The following is a 22300-nucleotide window of genomic DNA, read 5'->3' on the forward strand; positions in this document are numbered from 1 at the left end:
GTAGGAAAAGCAAACACCTGCAGATAAAACTCTTTATAAGTCTGCTAACAGATAATATAGATACATACACACACCTGCATATGCAATTTTATCTAGCCCCTCATGTTACATTACATTTTCAGGGAAAAGGCGAAGCAAGCTGCAAAGCAAAATACACTTCTGGCTCCTGTTCTGGGAACAAAGTGACTGCAGAGAATACAGTAATTGGCCTAACCCATTTCAGGCTGTCAGCCACACATTATTTTTATAACCCAAGAACCTGAAGTGGTTATTAGTGACTCGAGACATGTAATAAAAACCAGCAATAGCAGACTCCAGTGTGGTAAACAATTTGGAATTGATTTTTTTTTTTTAAAAAAGAGGACATAATCCATGAGGACTTGATTTCCAATAAAACTTCTCACTGACATGCTGTGGGTCTCTCTTGAGTCAAGGAAGCTCCCTCCCCACACTGTGCCCAGTGGGGCTGCTTCTCCTCCCCCTCCTCCTCTCATTCTTACCTGGAACTATGGGGCAGGCTTTCCCGATACATCTGCTCCGAGGGCAGCACGTTGCCGCAGCGAGGGCTCATGGGTAACGCCCGCGAGCTGACGCTGACGACAGCTTCCCAATCCTCTGTGGACTGAGAAGGAGACACAGCAGGTTTAAAGCAGCCGGCCCAGAGAATACAATCCCCACCAGGTGGACAGCCTCAGAGATAGCCTTGCTGCAAAACGTAATATGGCAAAAAAAACAACCCCTAGCAGTGGATATTCGCTATAAGGCTAGAGCAGGGGTCAGCAAACTTTTTCAGCAGGGGGCCAGTCCACTGTCCCTCACACCTTGTGGGGGGGCCAGACTATATTTTGAAAAAATAAATGAACGAATTCCTATGCCCCACAAATAACCCAGAGATGCATTTAAAATAAAAGCACACATTCTACTCATGTAAAAACATGCTGATTCCCGGACCCTCCGCGGGCTGGATTTAGAAGGCGATTGGGCCGGATCCCTTAGTTTGCCTACCCATGGGCTAGAGGAAAAACTTGCTTAAGGACCATTTCTCCGCCGAAAACCCACCAGCTCTTATCCCTTGCCCTACCAGTGACACCTCCATCTCTGTGCCAAAGGTGGGGAACTTGTTCCAGATTCCTGGCTTGTCATGAATGAGCCATCTCCCAGCGAAGGTTTGCAGCCATCTCCCAGGGAAGGGTTACTGCCAACTGAAGAACTATCTGTTTGCTTTGACAATAAAGCATCCTTTTGAATTAACTACGCTCATGGTGTTATCAAGCCAGGAACTGGACTCCTGACATGGCTATACGGACTGTGGCTGATGGGGATTGGAATCCAACAGCATCTGAATGGTCACACTCTTTCCACAATGTGTAATATGGATCGAATTCCCAGTTGATGGGCATCGATTAAAAGAACTGGGGCAAATCCTCCTTTCTACTGCTATTTGACCACTCTCCAACTCCAGAAAGGGTGTGAGTTATAAGCTGGTAAGTCCCTGCTTCAAATCTATCCCTTAGTCTCATCCATCTGTGTGTAATATGGGGGATGGCCTACCCTGCAAGGTTGCTATCAGTGTTTATGTGAAGTGCTCTGAGAACTTAATTATTATGTAAAGATTAAGCATTATTATGATAAGCATCATGAAAATATTCTCGTTCTCCCAGCTACAGTCCCCCCCCCCTCACCATCAATCAATTTATGATCCAATAATGCAAGCATTCAGGGAAATGCCAGAACTTCTCCCCCAAACAAGAAGCACCAGCCACGCCCACTCCAGTTCCTTCCACGCACCTCAGGCTCATAGCGCAACAGGATGTCATATTCCATGGGGTAGGGAATGTTGTCGATATGGAAGGATAAACCAGCTCCATCCCTCACGCGTGCAAAGCCGGGGCCAGTCCATGTAATCATGTGACCTGTATGCTCACGTTGCATGACTTCCACATCAGGCTGCGGGTGAAAACATTACATCAGCAAAGCCGCAGGGACATAGGGCGCTGCATTGCACTGAGTCAGACCATCTAGATGTGTATTGCCTATGGACAGTGGCTCTCTAGGGTTTCAGCCAAGGGTCTCTCCCAGCCCTACAAGCAGATCTTGGGGGTTGAACCTGGTGCCTCCTGTGGGTTGGAATCCACTGGGAGCAGTCAAGTACAACATTCCTTGTTTTCCTAGAGTGGACATGCAAGGGAATGTTTGGTCCAGCCAGTTGAAACTTCCTGTTCCTCCTGGCCTGGAGCATCCTTCCTTGAATGTGACTAGTGGGTGTGCATGACTTTTCCAGACCTGGTAAAAGGTCAAGGCATGCTGCCACTCTCTCTCTTTTCCATCTTCTTTTCGTCCTGCAAACTTCCCGGACTGCTAACTGCAGTCATTAGGTCAGGAGTCAGCAAACTATGGCCCACGGACCGGGTATGGCCCAAGGGAGTTGTTAAACCGCTCAGTTAGTCCCCGTATGGAACTTTCACTCCATCTGACACTCCTAGAGGCAGGCTAGGTGCCTTCGGGAACCTGAGAACATTCCTGACCAACCACAAAGCACCTGAATTCTACTTGCGTAAAATCACGGGCACGCAGAGCTCACAGAGGATGCCTTTAACAGATTGCAATGACGAAGTGCATAGTGTCTATTCAAGTGTATCTTTTACCTTCTGGCTAAGTGCAAGGCAAAGAATTAACATAGTTGACCAAGAAGACCCAAGTGGCTGCTCCTCAGCTCAGCTTTATGGACCAACAACACCTCTAATGAGCAGCCTGGAGCTCTGGTCCAAACCACCCTGGACTTCCTTCCCTGGTTTCCCCCAGCATCCTCTCTCTCCCACCCTATTTCGGTCACCTTCTGCTGAAGTTGCCTGGCTCTTCGGAGCGCCGCTCGCTGCTGCAAGAGTCTGATCGTGCTGTGCTGACGTCGGAGCCTCACTTTGCGCCCGTTCTGGACCCCGTTGTAATATTCCACACAGTCCACAGGGGCCTCGGGCCGCAAGGCACCCTACAACAAAGCGAGGAATTTTTTTTATTTCCAACACCATTGGTTGCTCCTGCTAACCGTTTCCATCCTCAGCCATTCAGCAACCAAGGGGCTTTGAAAGGCTCACTGAGGCTGCCAAGGCAGAGAGGGAGCCCATGGAACTACCCTATATTGTATGGTTTGGCCAATGGAGGTTGTCCCATATGGGCAACTGGGGAGTTGCCCCACCAGTCTCATTCGGTCCACACTTGCTTGGCTTTTCACTTAAAAGTGTTGTCCTTCTAGAAGTTAGCAGGGAGGAGAATGGGGATAAAACTAGAATGGGTTGCCTCTGCCTGCCATTGGCTCTGGTTCCACCTATCATTGGCCCTCCTTGCCTTCCATCCTACCAGCCCATGATTGACTGATTGAGCCACCAGGACAGTTTTAATGAATTTTCTCCTTACCTGCAGATACCTCTGTGGTGATGTGCCTTACATGCTCATGTGCTTCCACATACAAAACATTCTGAATTCATGAATTCATGAATGAATTTGTGGCATGCAAGTGGGTCAGTGTATGCAAGGTTCTGATTTAGGGCAGTAAGTTGGGCTGGGAACTTTTCAGTCCCCACGGAGGTGTGTGTGCCCCAGAGACAACAAGGTCTCTTGGACAACACCCACAAGAAGTGCAAGAAATGGACAAGTAACCCGCATTCACTAGCAGTTTTCCAGACACAACCCCCCTTGCTCTATGTCCCAGGTTCTCACGCTCCCCTTTCCCTTCCTCTGTCCCAGTGCACTCACTGGCAGGCCCTGATGGGTTGGTGCAAGTCCTGTGGCATGCTCTGCTTCATACATATAATAGTCCAGGGGCATGCAGAAAAACCCCGGCTGCACTTCATCACACTGACGCCCGATGAGGTGGGGCCGACAGGGGCATTGCCCATCATCCATGGAACACCTGGAGAGAGAGAGACAGACAGCCAGCCAGAGAATGAGAACAATGGCAGAATATTTGAGCCCTGCCGTTGGAGTAAGTTCGGCAAAAGGGGTGCAAGAGAGAGAGGGAGGTTGCACACTCAAGTAAACAGTCTCTTGATTCGCTTTAACCTGCAGCTGGAAAGAAAGAATCGGGAGGGCACTTAAAGAGTGCGCTCCGAATTCTTCCTTATCCATTTGACCCCATGTGTTTACCTGTCTAGTGCTTGGCCTCAGGTAATGGAGAGCTGGGTATGGTTTTGGGCCAAACCACATGGCAGTCAAAATGGGGAGGCCAGGTGGGACTAATTAGGCCTGCGGGCTGGAGTTTCCCTACCACTGTCCTAGACCCAAAAAAAGCCACCATGTGCAGCAATGCGCAAGTATAGCAAGTTCAGCTTTTTTTACAATCACAACTCTGCACTACACACTCAAAGCACTTGTGCCGTTTTTTTTAAAAGTCAAAGCTTCCTCCATAGAATCCAGGGAACGGTAGTTTGTCAAGGGTGTTGAGAAGTTTTAAGAGACCCCCTATTTTCCTCTCGCGCAGCTACAATTCTCAGAGTAGTTTCACAATTCATCCCTCTTCCAGGGAGGGAACTCTGGGAATTGTGGCTCTCTGGGGGGAATACAGATCACCTAAGATCTTGCAGCATAATAATAATAATAATAATAATAATAATAATAATAATAATAATAGAAACAAACTGGAGTTGTTGGCTGTGGGGGAAGGCATGAGTGTTTAAAGTGATATTATACTGCTTTAAATGTACTGCTCAGATGGGGCCTCACAGAATCACTTACAATTAAAACAAGCTGCAGTTAAGAAGGTTAAAATATGCTTGCATGACCTTCACTGCAAAAGCAACCTTTTTACTTATTTTCCATGCTTCCATACAGTGCTGCGAAGTGAGAGATGGCGCCAGATGTAGTACAGAGCTTGAACACTCTTCTTCTTTTTTCTTTGGCAATCACTCCTAGCCGAGTAAGATTGTCTTCCATAAACAATGAGCCCGTAAGTGACTGTGGAGACCAATTCTGGATCCACACGTCCTTCCACAGTGGGGACATTGGTTTCCGGGCGGGAATTGATCACGGTGTGGGTTTGCCAAGCGTGCCTTTCTCTTAGCACGTTTCTCCCTTGTGTCCTGAGTTCAAGTGTCTTCAAAGCCCATGACACCTTTGGTAAAGGCTGTTCTCCAATTGGAGCGCTAATTCCATCCCCTGGACACCTGAGTGGCCCCTGAGAATTTAGAAGTTGGCCACCCCTGCACTCTTCCCTCCCCTTGCCAGCCACGGAGCGCTGTTCCCTCCTTCCCCTCCCCTCCCCTCCCCCAGCCCACCCCATGTCCCTTCCATTCCAACCTGTTGCTGTAGGCACCTCCAAAATCACAAGCACAGCTCCGGCAGCCAGCCATATCATTGCTCAAACCCCAGTATTCAGGCTGTGGAGGAAAAAGACCACTAGTTCAACTAAAGAAGAAGAAGAGTTTGGATTTGATACCCCGCTTTATCACTACCCTAAGTAGTCTCAAAGCGGCTAACATTCTCCTTTCCCTTCCTCTCCCACAACAAACACTCTGTGAGATGAGTGGGGCTGAGAGACTTCAGAGAAGTGTGACTAGCCCAAGGTCACCCAGCAGCTGCATGTGGAGGAGCGGGGAATCAAACCCGGTTCACCAGATTACGAGTCCACCGCTCTTAACCACTACACCACACTGGCTCTCTAAAGCATATTCAGGCCTGGAGTATCCACATCACGCCTTTTAACGGTTCTGCAGCACCCACTCACCAAACACTGGTTGCAGTATCTCCCGGCGACAAATCGCTTGCAGTAGCAGTCGCCACTGATGTGGTCGCAGGGAAGGCTACCCGGGATAATCCCACGAGGGTCACACCTGCAGGCTGAGAACACACATAACTAGCACTTTCCATGGGTTTACATTCGGCTATGCCAGGCACAAGGCTAAGCCATCTCCTGGTCCGGCTCAGCAGGGCTCCAGAATTCGAGGCAGAATTCTACCCCCCCATTCCCCCCCCCGCAACTGCAAACACCCAGATACATTAAATCAAATCAGATGTGTCTCCTGAATGCACAGGTTGTGTTGTTTTGAGCCAAAAGGAACAACTTTTTGAATAATTTAGAATTTTTAATCCCATTGTCTCGGCTGCGGGAGAGATGGCTAGAACTCACGAAACACTGGTTATAGGAGAGCAAGAAGTAGGGGGCTTGGGAAAGGCTGGAAACTGTACGAAGCAATGAAATGGAAGTGCCATTCAGATTCCAGACATGTTGGTGCCTGAAGCCGAACAGGAAAAAAATCCAAATTGTGGTAGAAGTGTTACTACTGTTGTTCATATGAATACAAATTTATCCATCGTCCTCTATGCAATCATTTCAAGGCAATGTGCAATAAATTATTTTTAAAACAGCCAATGCATTTAAAACAAAATGATAAGAAAATGAATAAAGGTAAAAAGTAAAGGACCCCTGGATGGTTAAATCCAGTCAAAGGCGACTATGGGGTTGTGGCACTCATCTCACTTTCAGGCCGAGGGAGCTGGCGTTTGGCCACAGACAGCTTTCCAGGTCATGTGGCCAGCATGACTAAACCGGGACACAGTGACGGAAGCCAGAGCGCACAGAAACGCCATTTACCTCCCCACCACATCGGTACCTATTTATCTACTTGCACTGGCATGCTTTTGAGCTGCTAGGTTGGCAGGAGCTGGGGCAGAGCAACGGGAGCTCACCCCATCGCACAGTTTTGAATTGCCGACCTTCTGATCAGCAAGCCCAAGAGGCTCAGTGGTTTAGACCACAGCGCCGCCCACGTCCCTTTTTAATATGAATAGACTCTCATGGCAAAACCCCATCCATCTGGCTGAAACAAAAAACATCTTCATTTATTTCTGGAAAGTGCGGAGAGTGGGCCCCTGTTATATCTTGTGAGAAATGTTCTTCTGAGGACTTCTGAGACCTTTGGAACTTGCAGGAGACAGTGGCGGAGCTGCATGCTCTGGCACTGGGGGGGGCGGGGCTGGCGTGTGTCAAGGGGCGTGGCGCATGTCCTGGGGGCGTGGCACCCAGTGTGGGCAGGGGGGCAGCTGCGCACTCCTCTTCCTCTGCCAGTGGCAGGAGACACCCTCCCACAGAACACACAAATATACTGGGTGTGTTTCAAGTAGTCTGGTTCTGAGCTGCATAGGGCCTTATACATTAATGACAACACTTTGAACTTGGCCTATCCCCAGATTGCTGCCAGGGCAAATCCCGCTAGCAAGGGGTTAAATGCTGGGGGTGTTTGGCCACCACAAGCAACCTAGCTGCTGCATTTTGCACCGGCCGCTGCCTCTGGAACAACCCAGATATCAAGCCCTCCCCCCCCCCACACCCTGTATCCATGCTGGCACGACTTGATTCCACACCTGCCCCCACAAAGTCTGGTGACCCCAGACAGTCACCGATACTAACGCTGGCACCCAAGAGGGTCATTGCGGCTCAGTCCGTAAAAGGCCTCTTTGCAGCTGTCGCAACGCACGCCTTTGACGTTCTCTTTGCAGCGACACTGCCCAGCGATCATGCCCAGCATCGCATCTGTATGACTGTCACAAACGCCACCGTCCAAGGAGCCCACTGGGTCGCAGTCACATGCTGTGGGACAAAAGAAATTGGATACTGTTCAGGTCACCTTTACAACTTACATTAAAAGGGACTCTGCCTTTATGTTCCCTTCCAATCACACAAGTTTCATTAAGGAGAAACAAGAAGAGGTAAAGGTAAAGCAGTGTTTCCCAACCTTTTTTGGGCAAAGGCACACTTGTTTGATGAAAAAAATCTCGAGGCACACCACCATTACAGCCCCGTGACGTCAGCGCGCAGCGTCACGCCGGGAGAGAGAGGGCGACGCTGAAATTTGACAGGAAAAAGTCTGCCAATGTTCTCAATTACGTACTGTTATAAGTGGGGGTTTTTTTTGGGGGGGGGATTAGGCTGTATGCCTGAGCCCCGCTTCTAATTCCTGGATCCAGCACAGATTCAATTGTCGGAATAGCCAAGCCAGACTGGTAATGGCCCACTTTGCTAATGGAACAAAAAAAGTAGCTCTGTGCCAGAGGTCAAATGGATGGGCCTTCCTCTCTCAACTGTCTATTACTTATAAAAGCAAAAAGCCAGAGTGGAGAATTGAATGATGTGACCTAGAAGTAAAGCAGCAAGCTAGAGATAGAGCCAGGCCTCTCAATCAATTTTTATTATGGCAAAACAGCCGGCACAGAGCCATGCCTGGTTTCTGCTGCGATCCAAGGCTGTGGCTAAGGGAGAAGCAAGACCGCCTTGGGACTTTAACACGGTCAACCCTTTCGTCGCAGGGCTCAGGTTGTGTATATGTGTAAATGAGCCATCTATCATAAAGACACCACAGTCTCCACTGTGCCTCATTGCAAAGGAAACACGAACCCTAGGTGAGCGCCTGGAATGCCCGGAATCCCACACCACTCAAAAATGGCATGAAACAATAAAAATCAATACTGCTGGGGATCACAGCTGCCGTTTATCTGTATGCTGTCTCCCCACAGTAAACCCTGCTCGAGGCGATTCACATCACGATTCATCATCATCATCATCATAAAAAGACAGCGACTGGGACAATAGAAGGACACTCACGGATACACGCCGTGCTGGCACGGATGTCAGCCAGAGGGTTGCGGTAGTAGAAGGGCTTGCAGAGCTGGCAGTGGCGGCCCATGGTGTTGTGTTCGCACTCGTCGCAGACCCCGCCGCTGGTGTTGCCCGTGGCCAGGTACACGGCCATGTCGAAGTGGCACTTGTGGGAGTGCTCGTTGCAGTTGCACTCTGTGGAGAAGCCAGGGGCAAAGTTAAAGGGCGCCGCGAACTCCTGCTTATTCCGCTCACTCCTCCTTTCCTGTGACCTGAATTGCACCCATGTAACAGTATCGTAAACCCGTAGGCTAGGCCACCCTTGCTGCTATTGCTGAGGCTCTCACCTGCCCCATGTGTGTGCTATTTGTGGCTGCTGCTGCAGGCTTCCCATAGACATCTAGTTGGCCACTGTGAGAACACGATGCTGAACTACACAGGCCATAGGACTGACCCAGCAGAACTCTTCTTAAGTTCTTCTGTAAGAGCCTGCACAACATCGTTTCTTAAAAATGTTAGGCAAGACTAAGGAACCACCAAGAAGCCAGACAAGGAACTCTTGTTTGGTAGCCTGTCCAGGCCTACACATACACTTCTGAGAATTTCTCCCACTTGTAAATAAATGGAATTGTGACTGCTTCATAGCCCTCCCATAGTTGATTAGCTTTTCCAGCACTATCTGGCCTCTGCTACCTATCTGCCCAAAGCCAGGGGGTGCAGCCATTCCCAAACATGCCAGGCCCCCTCCCCCAGGAAAAGATCTCCTTCCGTTGACTCCCACTGCTTCGCCACCCAATTCCCCACACCTTCTGGCACACGCAAAAACGCCCTCACCTTTGCAGGCGTGTGGGTTGTGGGCCTCAGCTGGTCTCCATGGCAACTCCTGGAAGAAGTCCTTGCAGAGCTCGCAGTTGAGGCCCTTGGTGTGGTGCTTGCACACGCATCGTCCGTGGATCTGGGGCAGAGGAGACTGGTGAGAGGGGCATCCAGAGCCTTGGCACAGCGCAGGGAAATGAAAGCAGAGTGCCGCTCAGCATGGAGATATCAATAAGAAGGACCTCTTGTGCCTGGGTGCTGCTGGGCAGGCCCCATGTGACCCGGAGCCCAAGACGGCAAAGCATGGCTAATGGCCATCCTGTTACATCCTGTTACAATCCTGTAACAGGTTCTAATAACCCTTGAAGAATACAAGCAGCTTGATTTGTTTTAAGAGCGAGGGTTGCACCCAGCCAAGTGTTGGTGTTGACCTTTAAAGCCCTAAACGGCCTCGGCCCAGTACACCTGAAGCAACGTTTCCCCCTCCCCATTGTTCTGCCTGGACACTGAGGTCCAGCGCTGAGGGCCTTCTGGCAGTTCCCTCACTGCGAGAAGCAAAGCTACAGGGAACCAGGCAGAGGGCCTTCTCGGTAGTGGCACCCGCCCTGTGGAACGCCCTCCCACCAGATGTCAAAGAGATAAAACAACTACCTGACATTTAGAAGACATCTGAAGGCAGCCCTGTTCAGGGAAGTTTTTAATGTGTGACATTTTAATGTACCGTATTTTTTGCACCACAACACTCACTTTTTTCCTCCTAGAAAGTAAGGGGAAATGTCTGTGCATGTTATGGAGGAAATGCCTACGGGTGGCATGCCTACGGATTTTCCTCCTCTAAAAACTACGTGCGTGTTATGGTCGGGTGCGTGTTATAGAGCGAAAAATACAGTATTTTTAATCTTTGTTGGAAGCCGCCCAGAGTGGCTGGGGAAACTCAGCCAGATGGGTGGGGTAAAGGTAAAGGGACCCCTGACCGTTAGGTTCAGTTGTGACCGACTCTGGGGTTGTGGCGCTCATCTCGCTTTATTGGCCGAGGGAGCTGGCGTACAGCTTCCGGGTCATGTGGCCAGCATGACTAAGCCGCTGCTGGCGAACCAGAGCAGCGCACGGAAACCTTCCCACCAGAGCGGTACCTATTTATCTACTTGCACTTTGATGTGCAAGTCCTGGGCTCTGTGGTTTAACCCACAGCGCTACCCGTGGAAGCCGCCCAGAGTGGCTGGGGAAACTCAGCCAGATGGGCGGGGTACAAATAATAAATTCTTATTCTTATTCTCCTGTTAGGACAATGACTTCTGCCTGCACAAAGGGACTTCCTCTCCCTCTCCTCTTTCTGTGTGCCCCCCCGTGCCTCCCCGCCCCCAACGTATCTGTTCTAAGTTCCCACCCCCCGCCAGCCCTCCAGAGCATATGGGGAAGGAGTGCAGGGGGCAAGCATGGAAGAGGAAGTCTCATTGCATTGGCAGAAGTCCTTGCCTTAAGAGCATGACTTCACCGAATACAACCCTAGGTTTCTAGGTCTGATGTTTGGGGAGAACAAATAACCCTGAATAAGGTTTGATAATTACTTTAATCATTAATAAAAAAAGTGTCTAGGTGGAATGTCCACTGGGCTGGAAATTTCCCTCTGTATATGCCTTCTCTTTCCATCCCAGAACACACCCACACCAGCTCTGCAAGCTTAAGAATGAGGTTTTCTCAAACTGCAAAATGGATTCCAACAAGAGAATCTACACTTCCAGTTGACGGAAATTGTGCTTTTGGTACAATAACGCCTGTTCTCTACACACAATTGGGAGTCTGTGTGTCACATTCTCCCGAGAGATACAGTAAGCAGAACCACCAAGGTTGTAGCCTCTCTACTACCTGCCAGGTAGTAGATGATATAGATGAATCTGTCAATTTCAGTTTTTTCTAACCTTCAATTCCGTTCTCTACATTTCCACATCTGTTTGTTGTTATTGGGTTGTTTTTTTTACAGGAAGAAGTCCTCATGAAAATTCGTTTTTAGTGTGCATTTCGCCCAATGTGCAAATTTTTGCAAGCGATTTCTCCCACTATGAAGCATGTTACAGTGGTACCTTGGGTTAAGTACTTAATTTGTTCTGGAGGTCTCTTCTTCACTTGAAACTGTTCTTAACCTGAAGCTAATGGGGCCTCCCGCTGCCGCCATGCCGCTGGAGGACGATTTCTGTTCTCATCCTGAAGCAAAGTACTTAATCCAAGGTACTATTTCTGGGTTAGTGGAGTCTGTAACCTGAAGCGTATGTAACCCAAGGTACCACTGTATTATTTTTACATGTTATTTTCATTTTTAAAGGCATACTTTCCCCTCATAACTGCATTATTATATAAGTTACAGTTGGAGAACTGTATCGCAAGCTCCCCACACAGTGGGGCCCACATACTCCTAATCAAAAAGCCAAGCCCAGCATGGGAGCTCCGACCACTAAGCGTACCTCCCCTTGCCCTGTCTTCCTGGCTATAGGGCTGCAACCTGAACTCCCCGCCTCAGTCTCCGCTAACACTGATAAGGTCCTTACCATGCCTTCCACTCTGCTTGGCGCTCCAGCCAGGGGGGCACACTCTGAGGCGTGCCCATAGCAGAAGCAGCTCCCACGCAGCACCATCTCGTACACGGCGTAGTAGTATTTCTGCAGCACCTGGTGCCGAAAGTCGAGTAGGTTGTCGCCCAGAGTGTGCAGCTTTGTGAAGTTCACCCGCAGGTTGGTGACGCGCAACACATCTGGTCAGGAGGGAAGGAGATGTTTTGGTGGAGAGCTTTAGCTCCTAGACTCCCTGTAGCCTCAGCCCCACACCCCACCCCAATCTCAGGCTGCTCCCCTGGATTCCACACAGATACATCTGCCCCACCTGCAATAAAACGTGTCTCTCCCATATCGGCCTCTACAGCCACAGCAGGCGCTGTAACTCTATAACAGCTTGACTTTACTCCGGAAGGCACACTCTTCCGTTGTCAGAAGATTATCCTCCGCCAGGGCCAGGGCCTTCTCAGTGATGGCTCTGACCTGGTGGAATGCTCTGTCCCATGAGACCAGGGCCCTGCAGGGTTTAACTTCCTTCCGCAGGGCCTGTAAGGCAGAGCTATTCCACCTGGCTTTCAATTTGAACTTAGCCTGATCTTTTATTCCCCTTCCTTCCCTTCCCCTCCCCTTTTATGAAGATTTCCTTCTCTGGGATCCCACAGCTAATTCTCCCCTGGTCTCCTCACTGGCCCAAATAGGACTAATTTAGCCAGCTAGCCCTGATCATCTAATGTTTATTGGATGGATTTCCCCCCTAAATTGTTTTTTTAATTCTGAATTTATTGTTATTCATGTTTTATACAGTATTTTATGCTGTTTTTTGTTGCATCAATTAAGTGTTTTAAATTTGTTGTTAGCCGCCCTGAGCCCGGTTTTCTGAATCGGTAAGGCTGGGGTATAAATAAAAAATTATTATTATTATTATTATTATTATTATTATTATTAGTCTCCCAAGACAAACGGATGCCAGTAACAACAAGAACGTGTTAGGGCTTCGGCCTTTCATCATTTTAATTGGTAGAGAGCATAGGAGCCAACTGTGGTCCCTTCACCCACCCCCAATAAAATATTTGAGGAGGTGCACCCACCCCCAGTTGATGGACATTGCTATTTAAATGGTATATGTGTGCCGCATCTTGTGATTAATTATGCAGAGTGGAGCTTACCTGCCCCCCCCCCATTTTATCCAAGTTGGCACCCCCTGGAAAGAGAGCGCTAAGGGCGCAATTGTATATACAATTGTGTGCTACTGCAAAAAGGGATTGGGAAAATAAATAAATAAAGACGGCCTTGCTTTCTAACAATGATTGGTGCCTTTCATTTGTTTTTCTGCGCATCGTTCTATAAATACATACAAATAACAACGTACAGAAGTACAATAACACCATACATATCTTACATTATTCAAGGTCTCTTTGCTTCCTAAATTATTAACTGTTCTTTCTTCTCTAACACATCTCAAATACTCTTATTATTCCCTGATTCTCCAGCAATTCAATCCAATTAATCACAAACCAAACAGGGTTTTTAACTGTAATATTCTTGAAATAATTTGTTCCAACTCCTTTCCCTCCCTTTTCTCTGTATTTTATCCAGTAAATCACTTTTGCATATTTAACTGAAGTCCAACATTTTGTTTCCCACTGCCTTACTTTTGGTACCCCACCCCCCTTGATTCTCCCCATACTGGGCTACTAACATTTTTTGCATCATCATCAGTGAGTGAAATATACATTCTTGTTCCTTCTCCAATCCTTTCATTTGTCAAACGGTAAATTCTCTCACACTTCAGACACTGAAATTTGTACTGACTTTTTGATAATGCAAAACTTAATTCAAATTAAGCAGATTCATTCATTTGTAAGCAAAACTTAATTCAACTTAAGCAGATTCATTCATTTGTAAGCAAGAACATGATCAAATAAATACCTCGAACCAGGTTGCAGCAATAGTACCTACCAATGCTTTATGCCAGAGACAGAGCCTGTGGCCCTCAAGGATGTTCTTGGACTTCAACTCCCATCATCCCTGAGCATTGGCCATGGTGGCTGGGGCTGATGGGAGTTGAAGTCCAACAAAACAAGCAGAGGAATACAAGTTGCCTATCCCAGATATTATTCTCTTCTTCTTTTGTGATCACTCGTAGCTGAGTAAGATTGTCTTCCATAAACACGGTTTTAAAAGTGAGATCCACACATCCTTCCACAGTGGGGACATAGGTTTCCGGGCGGGAGTTGATCATGGTGAGAGTTTGCCAAATGTGCCTTCCTCTTAGTGTGTTAGATCAAGCGTCTTCAAAGCCCATGACACCTTTGGTAAAGGCTGTTCTCCAATTGGAGCGCTCGCAGGCCAGTTTTTCCCAGTTGTCGATGTTTATACTACATTTTTAAATATTTGCCTTGAGAGAGTCTTTGAACCTCTTTTGTTGACCACCAGCATCACACTTTCCATTTTTAAGTTCGGAATAGAGTAGTTGCTTTGGAAGACGATAATCAGGCATCTGCACAACATGACCAGTCCTACGAAGTTGATGTTGAAGAATCATTGCTTCAACACTGGTGATTTTTGCTTCTTCCAGTACACCGGCATCAGTTCGCCTATCCTCCCAAGTGATGTGTAAATTTTTTCGGTGACACCGTTGATGGAATCTTTCGAGGAGTTGGAGATGGCGTTTGTAAGTGGTCCACGTTTCACAAGCAGACAGTAAGGTTGATCATCTCTGCGCATCTAAGCTTTGCTGTTATGATGTCAGCGGAGTCCCTCCGTCTTCAACCTGCCAGTCTCTTTCTGTCTCTCTTTGAGTGCTAATTGCCCTGGTCCTTTCCCATCTGGTATTCACTCCCCGAGGGCTATGGTGATTTTATGGTCCCATCTCACCTCCCAGATGCCGTATGTTTGGAAGATTTCCCTCAAACTCTGATCGTGCTTATCTCCAATAAAAGTCCCACCTCTAAGGGCCAACCCCTTTCCCTGCTACTGGTAGCAGGTGTTGCTGTGAGAGCAGAGGCGCCTACCTGATCTTTTGGTAGGTAGGTGAGATCCTGCTGCTTAACAGGAGGCGCATGGTACATAGAATTGTGGAGTGGGAAGGAATGGCAAGGGTCACCTAGTAAGAGGTGGATTTAGAAGCATGCAACTGGTGCAGTTGCACTGGGCGCTGCAACTATGATGCAGAATGGAAGACGAGGGGCGGCAAATTTTGGTGTCGCACAGGGCGTTGCTGAAATTTGAGAGCCCCAAGGTCTGCCACTGATGTAGCCCAGGTACACCGCAGAGGCCAATCCAGCATTCCAACCAGTACATTTGCACCGCAATGCACCTTCTCTTCATGGTAAAGGTAAAGGGACGCCTGACCATTAAGTCCAGTCGCGGACGACTCTGGGGTTACGATGCTCATCTCACTTTACTGGCCCAGGGAGCTGGCGTTTGTCCACAGACAGCTTCCGGGTCATGTGGCCAGCATGACTGAGCCGCTTCTGGCGAACCAGGGCAGCGCACGGAAACGCCGTTTACCTTCCCGCCGGAGCGGTACCTATTTATCTACTTGCACTTTGACGTGCTTTCGAACTGCTAGGTTGGCAGGAGCAGGGACCGAACAACAGGAGCTCACCCTGTCATGGGGATTCGAACCGCCGAGCTTCTGATTGGCAAGCCCTAGGCTCAGTGGTTTAGACCACAGCGCCACCCGTGTCCCTCCTCTTCATGGCAAGAATCATTAATTCACCTGCCTGGAGGTTGGGCATGTGCTTTTCCTACCTCTATGCCATCCCCTGCTGCTCATTACATTCGTACCTTGGATTTCCTGGCTGTATGGGTCCTCAACTTTCACCGCTGGATCCAGCACTTTGAAAATCACCTACAGAGAAAGGTTAAGATGAACATGCAATTTTTACCCTAATGGAATAAATAGCAGCTGGGGATGGGGGATTGTTTGGGAGGAAAGGGTTAAACCCTTCCTCTCCTCCCACAGCTGATATTTGCTACAATTTAAAAACAAAAGATCCGATTATGGATCTCTGGCATTTTGGCCAGTTAGGCCCCTATGCATGTGTATCCATCTAGCAAAACTGAAAGAGACTCTTCCATTATTGCATCCATCAAAACTTATTTACACTGCTGAATTTATCTTAATGCTGCCGGTGTTTTCAACCATACACAATTATTTCCCATATATTCAATAAACGTTTTCCAATATTCTTTAAAAGTATGTTCTTGTTCTCTTATTCTATATGTTAGAATATGACAGAATTGAGCATTTCCCAAATTCATCCCCAGATTAAAAACCTGAATTTGACAAAATTTTGATTAGTATCTGGCCGTGAAATGCTAAACCTCATTTTGTTTTGTTTTTGTGGTTTTTTTGGGGGGGGGCAGTAAAGGTGGCTCTGCTCCTTAATCCTACTTTAGCAGGGTAGCACTGACCTCGCCATGGCTGGAGGGCTCAATCTCGGAGTATCGCTGGTCGCAGATCGCCTGGTTGACGTGTGTTGGGACTTGCATGGGAACGCCAGGGAAGAGCTTGGAGCAGTTGAAGGCAAAGTAGCGATAAACCTTCCAGCTGCGCCCGAAATCTGACGAACGTTCAATCAACATGGCCGCTGGGCGGAATGTCTGCATGAGAAAAGGGGGGCAAAGTGGACAGTTGAGTTTCAGCGTTCCTTCTCCAACCAATCTGCCCCCCTCAACCGCAAAAAAGTAACTCTGAATAAAAACCTAAAACATTTCAGCAAAGCAAGGCAGGTTCTTGTGAACAGGAGAAACTGGGTTTTCTCATTGCAGGTTAGGAGAGTTTTCAGGTGCTCTGCAGGTTCCACACGGGCAAGTGGAGGAATGACCGCATTTTAATTTGCTTGTGAGTGAATTTTTGCTTCTAGCATCTCAGCTCCTCCAGCATTACTCTGGGATTCTAGGACAGGCCTGTCGTGTCATCCAGATCCGGGCTCGTAGTGTTTGTTTCGCTCCAAACTAGCCATCAACGGACGCCAAAGTTTGTTGTTGGTTTACCACCACACTAGATATATCGCGAAACATGACTTTGCATTTAGCACACAAAATATGCAAATAGCAGCCACTGTGAAAGCGGGAGGGCACTGATAATTATCAGGATTGCCACAGGGAGCAAGAAGGAATTTAAGGAAGGGTTCTAACTCAGTGGTAGAGAATCTGTTTTATATGCACAAGGTCCCAGGTTCCATTCCTGGCATCCCTAGGTGTGGGCTAGCAGACAACCATGTTTGAAATTCTGGAAAGCTGCTGCCCATTAGTGTGCTAACAGGACTGAGCTCGATGGCCCAGCAGTCTCACTCAGTAAAAAGCAGTCACCTACCATATTTTTTGCTCTATAAGACTCACTTCCCTCCCCCCTAAAAAGTAAGGGGAAATGTATGTGCGTCTTATGGAGCGAGTGCAGGCTGCGCAGCTATCCCAGAAGCCAGAACAGCAAGAGTCATTGTTGCTTTCACTGTGCAGCAATCCCTCTTGCTGTTCTGGCTTCTGAGATTCAGAATATTTTTTCCCTTGTTTTCCTCCTCCAAAAACTAGGTGCGTCTTGTGGTCTGGTGCATCTTATAGAGCAAAAAATACGGTATATTCCTAACCCTTTCCCCCTACTGCAATCCCAAAGAATATCACTCCACTAATCTGCTATTTGCAGCAGCAGCAGCCAACCCTTCCATTGACACTATTTTAACGCCACACCTAGTTAGGCACAGAGACCCATCCGCCTTTGGTGTCACCTGCAGAAAGTCAGAGGGTACCTACTGGAATCCATAAAGAATGCCACCACTGTCTTAGTATTAGAGGTAGCGGTGCTTATTGGGTATTTTGTCAGTAGTGCTCCTGTTAGTTCCCATAAAGGCATCCAGTATTCATTGCAGTGCTTCCGCCCTTTTAGTAAAGATCTCAGTACCTTGAACTTCATTATGAGGTGAGTAAAGTGGAACTCGGCTTCCAGGTCCAAGGAGATGCTGACCTGTTCTACACCTGTGGTGGTAGTGAGAGAGAAGGACAGAAGTTAGACTAGGAGCACCCCTCATTTAAATACGTTGTGGGAGAGGAAATTTCCCTTGATGCGAGACTTATACGGGTCCCATTTTGGCCTGCAAGGCTGTTTTCCCTAAACCACAGTGCAGTGGTTCCTTGGGTTACAGACGCTTCAGGTTACAGACACTTCAGGTTACAGACTCCCCTAACCCAGAAATAGTACCTCGGGTTAAGAAATTTACCTCAGGATGAGAACAGAAATTGTGCTCCGGCGGCGCAGCAGCAGTGGGAGGCCCATTAGCTAAAGTGGTACCTCAGGTTAAGAACAGTTTCAGGTTAACATCGGACCTCCAGAACAAATTAAGTTCTTAACCTGAGGTACCACTGTACCACACCCACCTGCCCCACACCTGACATCCTATGTCAGCTGCACCACTGAGCTCCCTGTAAGGAACTGACCGCTTAGTTCCGTGGTGGCCAAACTTGGCCCTCCAGCTGTTTCTGGACTACAACTTCCATCATCCCTAGCTAACAGGACCAGTGGTGAGGGATGATGGAAATTGTAGTCCCAAAACAGCTGGAAGGCCAAGTTTGGCCACCACTTGCATAGTTGATCCCTGCAGAAAGCAGTCTTCAAGCTACTTTCCGTCAGCTGATAAGCGGTGATCAATGGCTCTTCGGCAGCACAGGCTCTTTGCAAACCCAGCTTGGTGCTTTGAACTCCCAATCATTCTCGACTGATGTCATTGCGATGTCAGGCGATTGACAGGTGGGCAGCCCCGCCCACCTGTCCAATTTGGCCCATGATGGGTACTGGCCTACCAGGCTGATCAAGTAAGGTACGGTAACTTATGTTCCCGCCTTCCCCTGTAGGTTTGCTCACTCCTATGCCTTGAGTGAGTGAGGCTTGGCTTAGATACATTTGATCCCAACCTTGGAAATGCTATAAAAGAGGTATTATTATTGCTTGTACTTATTCCCCCTGCTTCTCTGCTCTCATTTTCCCCGTTCTGCTTTGGTTTCTGAGTTCTACTTCCTGAGGCTTCAAATCCTGAAAAACCTGTTTAGGAAGAGACTATAGCAGGACCAAGAAAAGAAAGGATATGTGTGCCTGCAGACAAAAACAGCTCTGCCATGCTACCTTCAAGGCTCTGAAATAACATCGCCTAGGCTCATAATCTCCTGATAAAAATTGCACGTTATAATCGAGATTTATGAATGCATCTCTGGTTTGGGAATGAGGCACGGGAGCTTAACCCTTTACACTCAAGCCTGTTTCCTGGTTAAACCACACCCACCCACCCACCTCAGTGTCCAGGCCAAACAATGGGGGTGGAGACGATCCTTCAAGTATACAGGGCTGAAGCCATGTAGGGCTTGAAAGCTCAACACCAAAACTTTGAATTGTGCTGGGAAATGTACTGGCCTGTAATGGTAAAGGTAAAGGATTCCTAGATGGTCAAGTCCCGTCAAAGGCAACTATGGGGTTGCGGCACTCATCTCGCTTTCAGGCCGAGGGAGTCAGCGTTGGTCTGCAGACAGCTTTCCGGGTCATGTAGCAAGCATGACTAAACTGCTTCTGGTGCAACGGAATACTGTGACGAGTGCCAGAGCGCACAAAAACGCCGTTTACCTTCCCGCCACAGCGGTACCTATTTATCTACTTGCACTGGCATGCTTTTGAACTGCTAGGTTGGCAGGAGCTGGGACAGAGCAACGGGAGCTCACCCTGTCGCACGGATTCGAACCGCCGACCTTCCGATCGGCAAGCCCAAGAGGCTCAGTGGTTTAGACCACAGCGCCACCCACGTCCCGCCTGCCTGCAGTGATTGGGGCTGGGCACGTTCTGGCCTTATGAACATTACAGCATATTTGAGTATTTCCACACTAGACATTTAATGTGGACTTGCCATGCTTTCTTCACTTTTTTTCAGGGCATCCCACACAAAACCATTGTCAAATCATTGTCATCCTGTATTTTCTGTATGGTTTGTCTTTTATCATGCCACAGGAAGTCCAATTTTTCAGAACAGAAGAGTAACTCAGTCTCCACTGGTGCATTTGGTAAGGTCCAAGGAAAAGGACTCTGAATCTCTTATTATTGACACTTACCATTCTCAGACTGCCACCAGGTCTGCTCACCATCCCGACCACTCAGGTAGATGACATTCTCAATGTGGTGGCTCTCGCGCAGGGATGGGGAGCGTGAGTCACAAAGGAAGCATTTCTCAGAGTCCTGTCAAGAGAGCCATAGTGGATTGAAAATCAACAAAAACACCATGTAAATCCTCAGAGACAATGTTTGTTTGTTTCTTGTTTCTGTTTTTTTACAAATTCTCTTTGGTCACCAGCTATATATTTTTCAGTGGTTGCATTAAACCTATTTGTCAACATTTGGAAATCTTGGTTTTTAAAGGGTTATAGGTCAGTAGGATTCTACTTTAGTTACACCCTTCTTGTTTTGTATTATTATCACTTCCGTTTGCTTCTTCCCATGGTTTTTGTTTTTGTTTTGGTAATCTGGTTATCGGTTGTAAACTAGCGTAAGTGAGAAGGAAAATGAAATAAATAATTTTAAAAGAACTCTAAATGTCATTGGTTGGGGGGGGCAGGGAATCCTCAGAGAATACCCCCCTCCCTCACTGATAGAGTTATTATCACCTAAAATTAGCAGAAGACACAAACCACACTTGGTGGACACACTTTTCTTTTGCCCAGCTGTTTCCAGGCACAGGTTTGTGCTTAAAAGCTCTGTATCCGAGTGATTTGTTGTTTTTAGCTTTTGTTCCAGAGCTTTCCTTTGAAAACCCGCTCTTTAGCGTTCAACCAGAGCAAACGTCAATTTGGATTTTGCGCAGATTGCCATTTGCTCCAATTGAGCTTTAAAGAGCAGACTTCTGCAGGGGGAGCTCCAGAGCAAAAAAGGGGGGCACTCAAACCCAGAGCTTTAAAGTGCAGACCATGCCTGGAAAAAGTAGAGTGGATAAGCCCACTGTCAGAAAGACTGAGGACACTCCTGCAACTGTACATTTAAAAAAACATTCTACAATCATTTAAATAATGCCTTCCGCCAAAGAATCTCAGGGAATGTAGTTTTCTCCTCACAGAGCTTGAATGCGTTCTAAATGTATGGCGTAGGTGTGACCTGACACCCTGATGTAACCAGGCTTTGAAAATAGACTAGGTTCCGTTGGTTAAACGCTGAGCTATATTGTTAGGAGCTTCTAAGTCTTCTAGAACAGAAAACCTTTTGCTCTTTGGGCCGTTGAACATCTTCTCAGGCTCTAGACAGGGCCTGTCCACGCAAGGAGAGTCACTGGGCTTTCCTGGATAGGAAGGGCTACGAATGGCTACTGGAACATTGCCTCAAAAGTCTTTCTGCTCCCTGCAGTTAAAAAATCACAGGGTTTTCCTATTGCTGCAGCAGACCCAACACACCTTTCCTGTAACAATTCTGAAGGTACTGTACACAAACATCCCGGAAATGCAATTGTCCCTCTGGCCAGCAAGTTGACAACTCCTTTTTCATCATCAACTTCTCCCTCCCTGTTCTTTCACCCTTGGCCAACACCCATGTGACATTACCTGCAAATGGCTGACGATGCAGTACTCCTGAGGCCCCTCCAGGCCACACGTGGATGTGGCGCTCAACCTCTGCGTCCTCCCAATGAGAAGGTTCCCTGTGGCTGGGTAGCAGCTCCCCTCTGAACAGCCATGGTACAACAGGTCGGGCGATTCCGTGCCCTGAGCATCGGCTAACCGGACTGGCCAGGAAAGAAAGAAAAAGCCCGAGGCTGTTTTAGGGTCTTATGATCTGTCCACTGTCAAAAGTTCCTAAAATAGGTGTCAGGGCTGCATGTAAAAGCTGCACAGAAGGCACCACAGAAATGCCATCCTATTTTCCTTATGGAAAGAAAAGTGGCAACTCGGGTTAAGTACTTAATTCATTCCGGAGGTCCGTTCTTAACCTGAAACTGTTCTTAACCTGAATCACCACTTTAGCTAATGGGGCCTCCCACTGCTGCTGCGCCACCAGAGCCCGATTTATGTTCTTATCCTGAAGCAAAGTTCTTAACCTGAAGCACTATTTCTGGGTTAGCGGAATCTGTAACCTGAAGCGTGTTTTTACTTATTACTTTGTTGTACCACCAGAAACGGTGGTTTTTATCCATGTATTTTTATTTTGTTTTGTTTTATTTTGGGTTGGGATGGTTGTTGAGTGGGGTGGGGATTGGTTTTGTTTTGGGGTAATTGTTTCTTTGTTTGTTTGTTTGCTTTTATATTTTGTAAATGGAGGCGAGTATGAGGCCTGGGATTCCTACTGTGGAGGGGCGAGGGAGGTATGGCGGTGGGGGCAGATGTCATAGGCGAA

At 47.8% G+C, this 22300-nt stretch overlaps 1 protein-coding gene across 5 annotated transcripts in view; it reads right to left on the minus strand.

The window, feature by feature from the left end:
• Positions 1-22300, minus strand: part of LOC310701035 (laminin subunit beta-1-like) — a 77832-nt gene that overhangs the window by 31042 nt on the left and 24490 nt on the right. For 4 of the 5 annotated variants that reach the window (XM_083491033.1, XM_083491030.1, XM_083491032.1 and 1 more), the window contains 15 exons: positions 21514-21692; positions 20041-20164; positions 17855-17928; positions 16369-16557; positions 15739-15802; positions 11944-12146; positions 9419-9539; positions 8591-8779; positions 7400-7579; positions 5717-5829; positions 5290-5369; positions 3751-3907; positions 2834-2986; positions 1789-1947; positions 501-622 (listed from right to left, as the gene is read on the minus strand). In XM_083491033.1, the coding sequence (XP_083347159.1) occupies positions 501-622; positions 1789-1947; positions 2834-2986; positions 3751-3907; positions 5290-5369; positions 5717-5829; positions 7400-7579; positions 8591-8779; positions 9419-9539; positions 11944-12146; positions 15739-15802; positions 16369-16557; positions 17855-17928; positions 20041-20164; positions 21514-21692 (2107 nt within the window). Of the gene's footprint in view, positions 1-500; positions 623-1788; positions 1948-2833; positions 2987-3750; positions 3908-5289; positions 5370-5716; positions 5830-7399; positions 7580-8590; positions 8780-9418; positions 9578-11943; positions 12147-15738; positions 15803-16368; positions 16558-17854; positions 17929-20040; positions 20165-21513; positions 21693-22300 lie in introns of all 5 variants that reach the window. The other variant, XM_083491034.1, reaches the window with a different exon arrangement.

Source organism: Podarcis liolepis (assembly GCF_965112155.1).
Source record: "Podarcis liolepis genome assembly, chromosome: 2".
NCBI classification, from domain to species: domain Eukaryota; kingdom Metazoa; phylum Chordata; class Lepidosauria; order Squamata; family Lacertidae; genus Podarcis; species Podarcis liolepis.